Source organism: Erpetoichthys calabaricus, chromosome 11 (assembly GCF_900747795.2).
Source record: "Erpetoichthys calabaricus chromosome 11, fErpCal1.3, whole genome shotgun sequence".
In the NCBI taxonomy this organism is placed as follows: domain Eukaryota; kingdom Metazoa; phylum Chordata; class Cladistia; order Polypteriformes; family Polypteridae; genus Erpetoichthys; species Erpetoichthys calabaricus.
In genome coordinates this window covers 78,325,681-78,340,113 of record NC_041404.2, presented here as the reverse complement: position 1 = coordinate 78,340,113, position 14,433 = coordinate 78,325,681, and the positions used below count along the sequence as shown (strand labels likewise).

Below are 14,433 nucleotides of genomic sequence, written 5' to 3'. Positions count from 1 at the left end.
TCCTGGCTCTGATGAGGTAAGCGATACCACTATGGGACCAGAGAGAGTGCTGGTACTAACTTTATCTTTTCTTTCCACAGCAGTTCAGAGAAAACACCCAAGGAAGACACTTAGCCCCACCCATAGATGGCTCCACCCCTTCTACCTAGGATGCCATAACAACGGGGAGTCCCTGGAAGATGGTGTTAAGTCGTAAGTTATTTTGAGAATTCCACAGACTACATAAAACCAACCCTATTTTATGCCAACAGCATGGCTACTTGGCGTGTGCCAATTAAACGGAGTAGCCCAGCTGGTGCCCTAACTATTTTTTTGGAGTCCCTCAGTCTGTTCACCCAGAAACAGTCCATCCATTCGTTTTTCAGATCTGATTATTGCAGTGCAGGGAGACACACTGGACCCAGGAACCCAGGATGGGGTGTCATTCCTTCACAGGAGACACATGCATTATACCCTCACTCACGTCATACAGAGCCAAGCTATCTTAACATGCAACCCATTCACTAAGCTGGGATTTGAACTCAGTGCTGGGCAGGTATGAGGCAGCAGCACCAACCATATAGAGATTCGTAATACAAAATCCCAATTACTAGAATAAATACAGAAATACTGTAATCCAGCAATACAGCGCACCACTAAAAAATTAAATATTTTTATTTCTATAATAGTAAGTGCTCACTGATAAAAAAAAAGAAGAAAAACTTTACAGCAAAAATAAAAAAAAAAACCTTTTCAAATAATATACTGTAGATAACAATTGAAGGGCTCCAAACACCCACTGCTTTGCTCTAATTGTCTCTCCTTCCAGAACAGTCTAATCGTTCTACAAAAACACATGCCTTATGCAAGGACTTTAATGTGAAAAATCTCTAAAGGCAAAAATAATACAAAATAGAATGAATTTGTCAAAATTCTGCAAAGCACCACAAAATTGTTTCCACACCTTGATTGAAGTTTTACTAAACACCACATTTATTACAATATGGCACCTGCATTTGACTGCACAGCAGCTAAATACAATTATCCATTCATTCATCCATCCATTTTCAAAGCCACCTAATCTCAATTTAGGGTCACAGGGAGCAGCAGACTAACAGCACTGGACATACAGAAGGACAAAGTCTTGACAGGCTGAACAGACACACAAATGCATACACACCTACACTCAACTTACTCATAAACAGACAGCTTGGATCCAACAATTAACCTAAAATGTGTGTCTTTGGGATGTGGGAGGGAAATGAGACAAAAACCCCAACTGAGAGGAACAAAATACAAAAAACTACAACAAAGAGTAAGAAGACTCCCTAGTGACAATAATCAGGCCAAGCACCCGGCCTCTCCTAATAATTAATTAGATGTAATTTACAATAAATAGTTCATCAATAGGCACAATGTCTGACTAGGTTCATTAATGATTTCTAGATGTCATGTAATTTCTTCCTTAATTAATTCTCATTTGTATTTTTATTGCAGCAGAGAGAAAAAATTCTGAGGAACAATTGTAATGTGCTAGATATACAGGATATGGTAAACAAAATAACCAGAACTGGACTGGAACAATTATTCATACAAACTCTGAATGTAGCAACAGACAGTGCCCCCTAACAAGATGTAGCACCTTGATTTGTCTGCAATTGACTCCAACAGGACCCCCAAATGACTTTGAGTGTTTGTCCTGAAAAGAAGTAAGTTATTCTGATTGTTCTACATGGAAATGCCACACATTCTAAAAAGCTGATTTGTGACATGTGAACTGTCAGTCTTGAGAGATGATCTACACTCAAAGGTCAGTAATGAGAAATGTGGAAGTGGCAATTCAGTCTTAGGAATTTCTTTATTCTTGGGGAATTTAGCAACACTACCTTTCTTTAGTAGAACGTCTCCAAAGCCTTTTAAGAGTATCTCTAAATATCTGAGAGAGACTCCTAACATGCTGACAATGACAGATATAAAGCCATCTAATGAAGAGTTCCAAGACACACAGCACCACTGAGTGTGCTGCTTTGGAAAACTAACCATACGGCAACGAAATATCTTCTTTATTGTTATGGTAATCCATGAAGTGTCAAGTCTTCATCAACCATGTACCATTCCTAAGACATTCACAACATCACATGAGCATCTTTGTAAGGTGAACCATGTTCCAAAGGCCATCCTCAGGAGCTGCAAAACATTCCATTTGACTCTTCCTTTGAATCACGCGGTAGCACAGGAAGAGCCAGCAACTTTTTAGAGGAACAGCAACCTTGAGAGGCTCACACACCATAGTAAAGGTCTTCAAAAGTTATCACTTTGGGATAAATTCATATCAAACACAGACCACTGCACTAAACTAACAGTGCAGAGGAATGGGATTCACTATATTATGTGTCAGAAGACCAGTGCAATAATTTGTCAAAGTTACAAATTGCAGCCTCCTAACACATCAACCAAAACTGATGTGAACACAAAGGTTTTCGCATTACATTTTGATTCCTTGTCAGAGTCTCGTTTATTCATTGCACAGGCAATTCTACAGAAAATGTAAGAAGGGAAAAAAAAAGAAAGAACTCCATTTCCGGCGCCAGTCTGTATGCACTGCCCCATGCCAGCTCCATGCTTACCTAAATCCATGTCCTCCGCTTGTGGCCTTTGGGAGTAGGGGATCCCCTTGTAAACAGCATCCAGGAGCTTGTCTTTGACCTGAGTCACCGTATCACAGTTGAGAACTTTCACTGGGATCTCTGTGCCGACCTCCCCATCCGGCGCAATGCAGTTCAGGGTCTGAATCAAATATACTAGAATCAGTTTGGATCACAGAGACATGTCACGCAATCATTTACTCTGATAACAGTGTGTCCGAAAGCCCCCTGGTAGCTAGTTTGTCATGGTGGAGAATCACCTGCCAAAGATGCAGTGCACACTAAAATATGCTTATACTGTAGTCTTAGAACCTACTTGGGTGTCTGTATACCTTGTTGGCAGAGGACTTAACCAAAAGCAGCCAAAAGTGCTTTCTGGGTTCTTGAAGGTATTTAGCATCACCATGCTGAATGTGCCCTGCAGTGGGCTGGCGCCCTGCCCGGGGTTTGTTTTCCTGCCTTGTGCCCTTTGCTGGCTGGGATTAGCTCCGGAAGACCCCCGTGACCCTGTGTTCGGATTCAGCGGGTTGAAAAATGGATGGATGGATGCTGAATGTTGCTAAAATTTGACACAGGGGATTGGACTCATTTTAACTTTTCTTTTTAAAAGTTAACAGAACAAACAAATTGAGATGTCACAGAAGACAAAAGCCAGCTGGCCTAGTCACCAGGTCTTTAGAAATGACAGGCATTTCACTAAAATACATTATACGTTAAAAGAAAGTGCACACTGACGGAAAAAAAAATATATATCACGCAGTGCTATTTTTAGGAAAGATGTTAGCTGCTTTTTAGGGGTTGCCAAGGAAACATACAGATTAATTATTTTTTTTCTCTGGAATTGAAATAAAGTCTCAGATCAATGTTCTCTATAAACCTTTAGAGCGCTCTGTAACCTTTTGAGACATTTGACTGGACTATGGAAGGCTTTCTTACTTCAGGGTTGGAGGCACTTGAGGGTGTGCTGGTCAAGCTTGTGATATTCTGAGAACACTACAGCTGGCACAAGTTTTTCATTCATTTCTATTCTGAATTTACTTATTTCAAAATAGAGTTACAGGGAACTGGAGCCTATCTTGGCAATGCTGGATGGAAGACCAGTTCACTGTAGGGCACAACACGCACACATCCACACCAGCTCACTTAAGTTAAGAGAGAGCAATCCACCGAAACTGCAGGTCTGAGGGATGTGGCATGAAATCCACTTAAGTGTGGATAAAAAATAAAACATGATTAGGGTGGTATTTAAACCTTAGTACTTGGAGCTGTCAGAGAGCAGTACTAACTAATGTGGCAGGTGTGCTACAAGTGACTCCTGAATTGAAGTGCATGTACATGAGATGTCACACAAGAGTCCAATATACTTAAAGAATGCAACGTGCGGCTATGTGGAGACTGCATGATCTCGGGATGTGAAGACTCCAGTTACCTTTGATAAGGACGCGTCTGCATCAGTTTGTAGCGGTGCTACATGAAATGCTACATTTGTTTATTCTGTTAGTTAACTGTTGTGCATGCCGACCTTTTTCCATGTCCAAAAAAACAAATAGTTTATCTGGAAAACATGATCCTTCAGCTTTTACAAATTTGTCAATTAGTGCAGCATTTACCCTTTGTGAGATGGAATTTCCTGTTGTTCATACTTTCCAGTTCCATCTTGTGCTTAATACTGTATGTGACTTGTTATATTTTTGATCCGTAAATCATTGTGCATGTGGTGCAGTGGTTAAGGCTTTGGACTTCAAACCCTGAGGCTGTGGGTTCAAAACCTGCCTCTGACACTGTGTGACCCTGAGCAAGTTACTCTACCCACCTGTGCTCCAATTGGAAAAAGAAAATGAAATGTAACCAATTGTATCTCAAATGCCTAAAGTTGCTTTGGATAAAGGTGCCAGCCAAATAAATGAATGTAAATATATATGTATATCAGTGACATCAAGTCTGGCCGGGATGGTTCGAGGTTCCTTACTCAGTCAGGAGGCCAGTATAATGGAGGGACAGAGGGAGACCACCCACATTGGTAATTGGCTCCCTGATACAAAAGGTGGTAGTCGTCCTGTATAGATACCAACTGGGCTGGTGGGGAACTGCAGTCCCGTGAAAAAGCCCTGCTGGTTCCAAGGGTGCTGTCAAGGGGAACTTTGTGTAAGGGACAGAGTGTCCTTACTTTAAGGAACTTCCACCTAAACATAAAGTGATGCCGATGTGCGGCACTGTAAGACTATAAATATGCCTGGTTCTGGCATAAATAGGGTCCAATGCCTCACTCATGGAGTCAGAGGCGGGAGGTGGAGAACAAAGAAACACCTGGAGTAGTGTTAGGAAAGGCATAAACAGTGGGAGAGAAGAGAATTGTATTTGGGTGCATCTGTAAGCTTTACAAAGTCATCTTTGGTGAACGTATTTGCTAAAATAAATGACTGTATTATTTAAACCTCGGATTTGTGTTTGTGTTGGTGTGTTTAAGGGCTTGGGGCTCAGTGGTGCCCCTACTGGTCACATTACATATGACTGTATATACAGAACAAGAGAAGACATAGATAGATAGATAGATAGATAGATAGATAGATAGATAGATAGATAGATAGATAGATAGATAGATAGATAGATAGATAGATAGATAGATAGAATTCTTATGATCCTGCTTAGCTAAAGATTTGTGAATGAGGTTTATAGTGGCTGACTGGGGACCTGGGAGTTGAGTGCTTTCTAAAATAACAGCTTGGACTGGTGGGTTAGGGAGATTGTTGTACCTTATGGCAGATACCTGCATGCTACTGGTAAGGACTGTTTTGTAGAGGCCTGTAGGAAGGCACAAGTCCTATGGGGGAAAGCAGTGGGCTGTGCTTGCTGTTGTGTGTTTGGGATGCTTTTTTCTTAACACTTGGAGGTATATGGATATGTACTCCACAAACCTGCAGTGCCCTAGAGCTTACCTCTAAATCAAGAACACTTAGCTATGACTAGCTGCATTGTTTATGTGGCTGACTTGCATCCACTGAGAGGCTCACCAGCTGCTTGTAGTCAATCTGCTGCCGGATAAGCTTGTCCTCGCTCAGAGAATATCTCGCCTCCCCAGTGATGGCATCTATTGGGCCTTTCTCCATCTGCTGCTTGATGGCACAGTATAGCATGAAGAGCGGCTCCCCAGCACACTCCTGAAATGATGACACAAGAGACTTTTGGTAGGGTTTAAAAAAAAAAGAACTGTTAAAAAAAAGAAACACCAATTTTTCCAGCAAACATAACACAGAAATACTACTGTCGGCATTTATTACATTGAACTACAAAGTTTTATCATGTAAAAACAGGTCTGCCAATATTTATTTAGCCAATGTTTTTGTTGATAATAATTTAGAAATGGCATGAGCATTGAGCAACTATTTCTATAGTTTCTATAGTAGAGCACCTGTAAATTGAATGAGTCATTAAGGGGCACATCATGAGATGGGGTGACAGTGGAACCTGGAACCCTTTTACTGGCAGCTTAGTGCCTTAACAACAGGGTCCCACTGCCTGCATTGGCTGCACACATATGTTGATAATTACATGCAAGTATGAACTTCACTGTACTCTGTACAGGCAATAATGTTCCACCTTAATAAAAGGACTGTGTGTCTGTCCTGTTGCTATGTCTCCATCATTACAGCAGATGGTGTATCACAAACATTAACACTGCTTTTATGAATCCCATGTCAAATGGCTATAACAGGGACATATTGCATTTGGCACTCCAACAGTTGGCTCATAACAAACATTGACACCGCTTTTATGTATTATGGCCTGCAGGAGGAACACACACTCAAGCAAAGCACAGGCTTTTATTTAGCTATGGGAAACTCTTCCAAAATGTTTCCCACCTAAACAGCTAGTTACCCTATAAACCTATAAACTTATAGGCAGAGTAGCTGTTAACAGAATAACTCAATGATTCAAACACAAAGATCTAGTGTGTGGAGGATGGACAGACAGTAACAGGCTTTAGGTGATTAGTTAGTAATGAGATTGAATTTCCTGAAGTCCATAAAATGGAACATGCATGTATACACATTGAACGACTGGCTTAGCGTATCTAGAAGGTTTACAGTATAGTGTGATTAGAATTAAATGTGACTGAATTAGAATAGATTTGTTTATATCATCACTTGATCTGTATCAATTCTGAGAAAGCCCGATGTGCACTTTTATATTTCCCTATTAAATTCACAAACTGTCAAGAGCCTTGTTTTCACTCTTTGGTGGCACAAAGCAAAAATGTTAAATTAACATGGTCACTTTAAGACCGTAATAGTTCATTTAAGAATGGTGACTTCACAGGTACATCCAAAGTAACATTTTTTGGGAGTTTGTGGTGGAAGGTTGTGTGTTATGTCAAGGCGTCATCTCAGACCAGAATTATCTTTATTTTTGCTACCTAGAAGGAAGGAATTCTAAACAACATGAAAATTCAACTAGAAATTAAACGAAGTTTAACTCTCTCTGTGAAGAAAAAAAGGTATAAAGCTCACCTTCAGGAAGCGGTGAAGCAAGAAGGTGAACCAGTTTGTTAACATCTTCTCGGCAACAGACTCCGTCCTGAAAGAAATGGCAAATAGATTTGAAGGTGAAATTTACTTTTCAGGTTTCATTACTGTCTGCTTCCATTTGAGTAGCTAGTGGTGCCCTTGGCAGGATTTGAAGCTTTAGCAAGCTTTGAAAATTTCTTGCTTTACATTTTTGTACACAGCTGAAGTCAAATTGGCAAAAAAATGAACTAGATAAGAATGGAAGAGCAAGAAAAAAAATACGCTGGATGTAGTGTTTGTGTTTTTCAAAAAGCTAACTTGATTCAGACACAATTTCTCTGGATTCTACAGATCCACACATATAAAGTATGATGTGTCCAGGTCTGACACAGACAGAAAGTCATTCCATAAGCCCCTAACAGAGGTACAAATCTCAAATCATACCTGCGCAACAGCAGCTTTGGGTGGTTGCGGTTCTCCAGGTTCTTCTCGATGAGGTCAGCCAACAACTGTTTGAGCACCACAGTGGCATACTCCATGCGGCCTTGTAGTGCTGCCATAAGGAGGGAGGCCACATTACCACGGTCTCTCATGGAAAAGGAACGCTGAGCCTCCAGGGTGTGGATGAAGATAAGCAAGAAGATCTTATTATTGAGGAGTTGGCTGAACAGACGCAGGGCCTTTTCAACATTTGCTGGGGACTGACATGAAAAAAAATGCAAACAGATTTCACAATAGAGAAAGCCTGTGATCATCAATAGGTTGACTTCTGCAATCTGCTAAACCCTATTTGCTTCTCAGCAGGCACTGTGATACAGCTTTCACCTTTCCAGCTTGTAAGAAGTCAGTTTTTTGACTTGAATATGCAGTAGATGGTGCCTTGCAACAATAGAAGCTAATTGAAATGGACTGTTTAAATTGATGACTGCAGATTTGGAACAATGAGCTCTGTACTGCAGTGGCAGTGAATTCTGTTGTTTTCCTTTAAATTCTGTCTGAATTTAATATACTATCTCTCCATATCAGTTTATGAAATCTAAATAGAAATATGTGAAACGTGACTACTAGCTGGCAAGAGCACTCTTGAAAGCAGGGCACTTCAAACTAAGAATTAAATAGAAGGTGCTGAGGTTGGCAGACTAAGACTGTGAAAGAAAAAAAAGTCAAATTACAAGACAGTGGTGTCAGAGTCTAAAAACTGTAGGCTTACATCAAAATCTTTAAGAATCGGATGTTCTTCGATGCCAGGAAACATGACTCTCATGGTGTAGGTACGATACTCAAGGAAGGGGATTTTGACACCATCCATATCATTGGTCAGCTCCTGAATATCCGTCTGCAGTTCTGCAAAAGCTGAGAAAGACATAATCGAAAAGAGAAGTTGAGACCTAGTGCCCACTTGTCTGATGCATTACTGGACTTCTTCCACTTCTTTAGACTGTCATCTCAAAGTCAAGAACTGCTAACTTGAGATTTGAAAGTTTACTTTTACTTATAAGCAGATGACTTACTGCTATTGCCCCACAGTTTAAAAAATCTGGGTTTGAGTCTCAGCCTGGCCATTAACTGGAATGGGATATATTTGGCTACTCCAAAATCCTTCAATATTCTAAACATCAGCAAGTGATGCAGACTGGCAATTCTTTATTGACCTGGCATGAGCTTGCCCTGTAATGGACTGGCATACCATTCGTGTGTTTCTGCCTTGTGTCCAATGCTAATCAGAAAACACTGAAACTACCCTACTGACCCTACAATGGAAAACACAAATTTAAACATGAATGGGTATGCTGTGTTAGTATTAGGAAATGTGAAAAAAAAAATCAAAAGAAAGTGTATCTTTCTTCTAGTACATTCAAAAATCATTGAGTTCATTTAGAGAAAAGTCATCTATTAAGGCAACTTTAAACATTTTATATCTCCCTTTTACATGCATAGCTAATATGCTGCCAAGCGCACACACTCACAGTCTTACAAGCAGATGGAATTAACACAGCAAGATAAGGTGCCAAGTGTTCAAATTCAGGACCACATCTTCAGAATGGGACATGAGCATCTCCATTTTTTGCTCCAAAACACCAGCATAACAAGCTACGTTTTTCCAAACCTATGTCAAACGTTATGGATAACTGTACTCTCTTGATTGAATAGGGAACCACAAAGAGATGGACTCTTATCAAACAACAGTGGAGAGGAATGCAGAAGAGCCACACACCAGGACAACATGGAAGGGGCCTAAAAAAACATTTATGGAAAGCAGAAGAAAAAAGATGATCGCTGGAGAAGCTAATATGAAATAGCTGTTCCAATATTTGAAAATCGGTCTCCAAATAATTGAAATAAATTATCTTTGAAGATATTGTTTTCTAAAATGCCATTGCTATAAAAGAGGCGCAGTGTTAGCATAAAGCCCATTAAGGATCTTATTCTGTCCTTATAATACAGCACTTCTGAAGGGAGGAAATGGTTTTGACATTTGTGAAGTCGAGAACTACCTATTAGGAATGCGGTAGCTGTACTTCAAGAGACGGAATGTACATGAAATGACTAAAATGTGACAATGCTGCTTTGCAGCTTAATGCTTAGCTCCTTTCTGGGCGCCTTCAATGGCTGCTTTAGTTCTGTGACTCAGTACAAAACAATTGTGCCTGTGATACAATGTTACTGAAGCAGCAACTAAAGAAAGAAAGAAAGCTGCTTCCCTTTAAATTAAATGAATATTTAGCTGTAAATGCTACGGTAAACAACCATTAAGCAATCTCATGGTTTACACTTTCTCTCAAAGGAATGAAGAGCTATCGCAGGGTGAAGTAAATTTAAATATATACGTTGGCTAGTTATTGTGTGTAGAACCAGTATTTTCACCAGAGGCTCTGAAAGACGTCTACAGCCAAGGAAAGGAAAGAACAGGGATGCCTCAGTATATTGTGTGAACAGGATCAGCTCTACGAGAGTTACAGGAATACCCCTCCTCCATAAGGAAGTGGAAGTCATCTTATCCTCCGTGACTCATGGATGTAACGCATTCCAGTTACTCATGGCTCTCACTATTAATAAACTGTTGGACAGCATAACTTCAATGATGTAATCGCAGTTGGTGACTGAGGCATAGTCTATCTGATCACTTCAGACATAACCTGCTGTTTATCTTACTTTTATTGCCTTTATAAAGGGAGACACTTGTCCTTTTGCTCCGTCAACAGAGCAGAAGGTGAATTGCAGAGAACTGTTCACGGCTCACTTTTCAGACCGCAGGGCATGGTTTGATATAACCCACATGATGTTTTCCAACAGTAACTTAACTTTCAGGTGGAGACTGATTAAAGGGAGCTTACATACACAAGAGTGTGAGACAGTCCTACATGCAGGACTGTGAGATTGGCAGTGGGACCAAGAGCCAAGCACTTGCTTTGATTAAATCTTTGCATTGCTGGGTTAGTGTCCTAAAGAAAGAAGATGTACTAGGGTGGAGAAATGGAAGTATTTCAATATAAAAGAAAAAGTAAAACAACGGCCAAAAAAATACCCCAACAAAATTAGGCGGTAAAACAAATAAAGGGTAAATGACCTGACAAAGAGCTCCAAGGAGTTCTATCTACTTTAGAAGAGAGCAATTCTTGAGGCTGTGAGGCATATAAAACAAAATATGAGAATGAAAACGCCATAATCTAAATAGCTATTTTCAATGTGAAGAGAAAAGTAACTATAGAGAATGTACAAGCCATTTGGAAATTAGAGATCGCAATTTATTAGAAAGATTAAAGAAGCTAAATAATAAAAAGTCACAGTGGCAATAGTTATTCTGCCGTCATCAAAGCAGTTAGTTATTTCACATATAAGCCCTTAATACCTATTACAATGACTGAAGGCATACTTAAAATTGTCCCTCTATAAAGCATCAAAATGTAAGCACTCTGATCCTTAGAATTACAGGCTAGTTAGTTTAGAAATAGCAAAATGTTTGGTAGCATTAAAGTTAATTACTGCCTACATTAACCTGCAACCCTCTTTTAACAAATTACCCCAAGAGCACAACTCTGATATTTTCTCCATTTGGGCAGCGCTCCTCCATTTATCGCTGTAGATACTCCCAATCAGCAGTTCTTTTATAATGGGCACAGGCACATAACTAATTACAGAGTGCAGTAGACAGTGATTTAACAATGATTCCAACTAGCCATTGATCAGTCCAAATGTACCTCTTGAAATAGTGTTTGGCCTAAAACAATGTGCTTTCATCACAAAAAACAGTCAAATAATAATTATTAAAAAATAAATTAGTAATTCCAGTATCATGTTGTTTTCAGAAGTAGAGTTTTGAGTTGCACAATGCAAAAAAATCAACAAATTAATCAAGGTGCCACTAAATAATCCTGAGGGATGGCAGATAACACTGGTCAACAAGCATTTTGCTTCTGGGATTCTTTCATCTGTACTTTAACAAATTTCACTTGGTGACTCCAAATCTGGAAAAAGTTATGATGTTCCAGGTCTTGGACAACTAGGGTGACTGGACAGTAAAGGCGCTGCGTTTCAGCATTTAAGAAATAAGTTTGGTCTCGAGAAAAGTGAAGCCAAAATTAAGGAAGGTATTTTTGTTGGCCCTGATATACGTGAACTGATGCTTGATGATGAGTTCAAAAGGAAACTGAAGCCAACTGACTCAGCGCCCTCATTCATGCACGTTGTCCAGAATTTTATTGACAGTTACAGAGCAGAGAATTACACTGAGCTTGTGGAGAACCTGCTGAAAGTATATTAGCTTACGGGAGCCAGAATGTCACTGAAGACGCATTTTTTATATTCTCATCTCAACTTTTTTCCACCAAATCTAAGCGATGTCAGAGATGAGCATGGGGAAAGATTTGATCAAGATATAAAAGTGATGGAAAACTGATATTGGGAAAAATTCACTCCGAGCATGATGGGTGACTACTGTTGGTTCTTGCAAAGAGAGATTGATGTGCAGTACAAGTGCAAGAGCGAGTGCCTCCAACATTTTTGGGCACGCTGACCTCACTTTTATTTTGAGGTAAATTGACATAAATATGCTTTAACATGTCTCTGGTATCGTCTTCTGGTTTGTTTTCAGAATACACACATGAAAACAATTTTGGTGGGACATAGTCCAAACTCCAGATATCGTGTTGATATATTATATTGATATTCAAAAGTGTAAAAAAATCAATGATGTGTATTTCAAAAACCTGACGTGCTGGCTTAATTCCGATTTCATATATGAAATCAGTGTAAAAAACTTAATAAAGAGCTGCTCTGAAGTTCCCAGAAGCAAACAAAAATATTTTTTTGTAGACCAGTAAAAGATAACTGAAAAGACAAAATATCAATGTGTACATTCTGTGAATTATGGGGAAAGTTCACCAAGAAACTTTTAAATTCATTTGAGTAATGCTGTTGGGTTCTGCTTGTAGGCCACTGTATGCACAACTCCAGCTGACACCGACTTTCTAAACTGCTCCTTAACAAAATCACTGCATTTATGTTTTAATGATTACACAGTCATAAATTACAAAAAAAATATTTTCTTGGAGACATTTTCATCAATCATTGTTCCAAAAGAAAAGAAAGAGAAGATTTGACATGAGTTTTATAAAAGCCAGTGGAGGGGGACTTTATAATTAGTTTTAGAGCACCCACCAAAATATCAGTTTTTGTTCAGAATTCACAAACTTCAAACACTACCATCTCACAAAGTGTGTTGGACACCTGAATGACACATCTGAAAACTTCTTGTTTTGGAAAAAAAAATCAAGTGGCTTAACAGTAGAACAATTCAGAATCCGTAAAATCTGCAATCTTAAAAATTTAAGCTTTAAACATACAATTAGAGCTCTTCACATTTTCCTTTATCACCTCATTTTTTTCAACCCCATCTTTCTTCACATGCATTTGCTTTAAAATATTATACGAAGAAAAAATGCTCTTAACAATTTAACACAATTTTTTTCAAATCAACACCTAGTCAATAGAAAGTATATCATGCAGGCATTTCATCTGCTGCCACATAGTTTAACACATCTGAGCCCGACACATGATGCTGCTATGTGTCAACGGAGTTCAGCATTACTGAAAATGTTTTCATACATCAATCTGACTAACTGAGCAACCGTGGTGCCTGAAATAACAGAGATGACAGCTACAACTGAATGATCATTAAATACATCACTTGAAATTAAAATTCTTCAACATGTTTGCCTAAATGAACTGTCCTTGGATGGACCTTCTGAATGTCACCAGGAAGTCAGAAAAAAAATATCTACTCCCTAGTTGTGAATGACTAACAAAGCTAAAATAAGAATAAGCAATGTGGTGTGAAGTCTGAAGGTGGCATATGATACAAAAGGTAAGGAGTATTGCAACATTAAGACTTGTTAAAGTAAGGTCTCATTTGCATGAACAACTTTAAAGAAATAGGAAACACAGCTTGTGGAGAATGCTACATTAGTTGGCTTCCGTTCTTGAATCTGTGTAATCTAGATCAGGATTACAGAAGACCAGGGCCTTTCTTGGCACAGCGGGGCATACTCAGTCCAAGAAGGCCAATTTAGCATTGCTATGTGACAGAAAAAAGTAAATTACTAACAGAAAACCCCTAAAAAGAAACAGGGAGTAGATGCAGGTTCCACACAGAGACTAAGGTGTATTGCCTGCTTTTTAGCAAGATCTCTACAGAATAGTGTCCTCACCTTCCTTACACTCCAGAGCTACCCGTGACTCCAGGTTGTCCATTTGGAGCTGCAGCCTCTTAAGTGTACGGTCAGCATCTCTTGTCTTACGCTTATATGCAATGAGTACAGCTATGATGGCAATCAGCAGGATTCCACCTCCAGCACCAATGCCAATGATGGCGGGCAGTGTGAGAGCACTGTCGGAGTAGATGTGCAGTATCCCTGGAGAAAAATCTAGCCCTCCTACTTGGATCTAGAGAAGAAACAAGCATCATTAATAGACTTCAATTGCACCAGCAGATATTAGGTAAACTCACAATCCCAAAACTGAACTTGACTTTGGTCTTTAATTGCATTTCTTTTCACTGTGGTACTAAAAGAGCAAAACATATACTAAGACAGTGAGTTTTTAGAGATCACCCTAGGCCATAATGGCAAGAGAAGGAAAATGACAGGGAGCTGAGCAGGTTTTCACTCTGCAGTATTATGTGCAATTCTGGTCACCACACTTCAAGAAAGACATAGCAACACTTGAAACTGTGCATGAGGAGGGCAACCTGGACTTATAGACATGCCGTACACTGCCAGACTCCTGTTTAATCTCAAACAGAAGAG

The 14,433-nt window shown here is 39.4% G+C and overlaps 1 protein-coding gene across 1 annotated transcript in view; it reads right to left on the bottom strand.

Moving 5' to 3' along the window:
• Positions 1-14,433, bottom strand: part of plxna3 (plexin A3) — a 312,944-nt gene that overhangs the window by 15,564 nt on the left and 282,947 nt on the right. Inside the window, 6 exon segments of the mRNA XM_028813391.2 lie at positions 2,607-2,766; positions 5,636-5,782; positions 7,133-7,199; positions 7,574-7,830; positions 8,340-8,482; positions 13,837-14,071. Of these exon segments, the coding sequence (XP_028669224.1) occupies positions 2,607-2,766; positions 5,636-5,782; positions 7,133-7,199; positions 7,574-7,830; positions 8,340-8,482; positions 13,837-14,071 (1,009 nt within the window).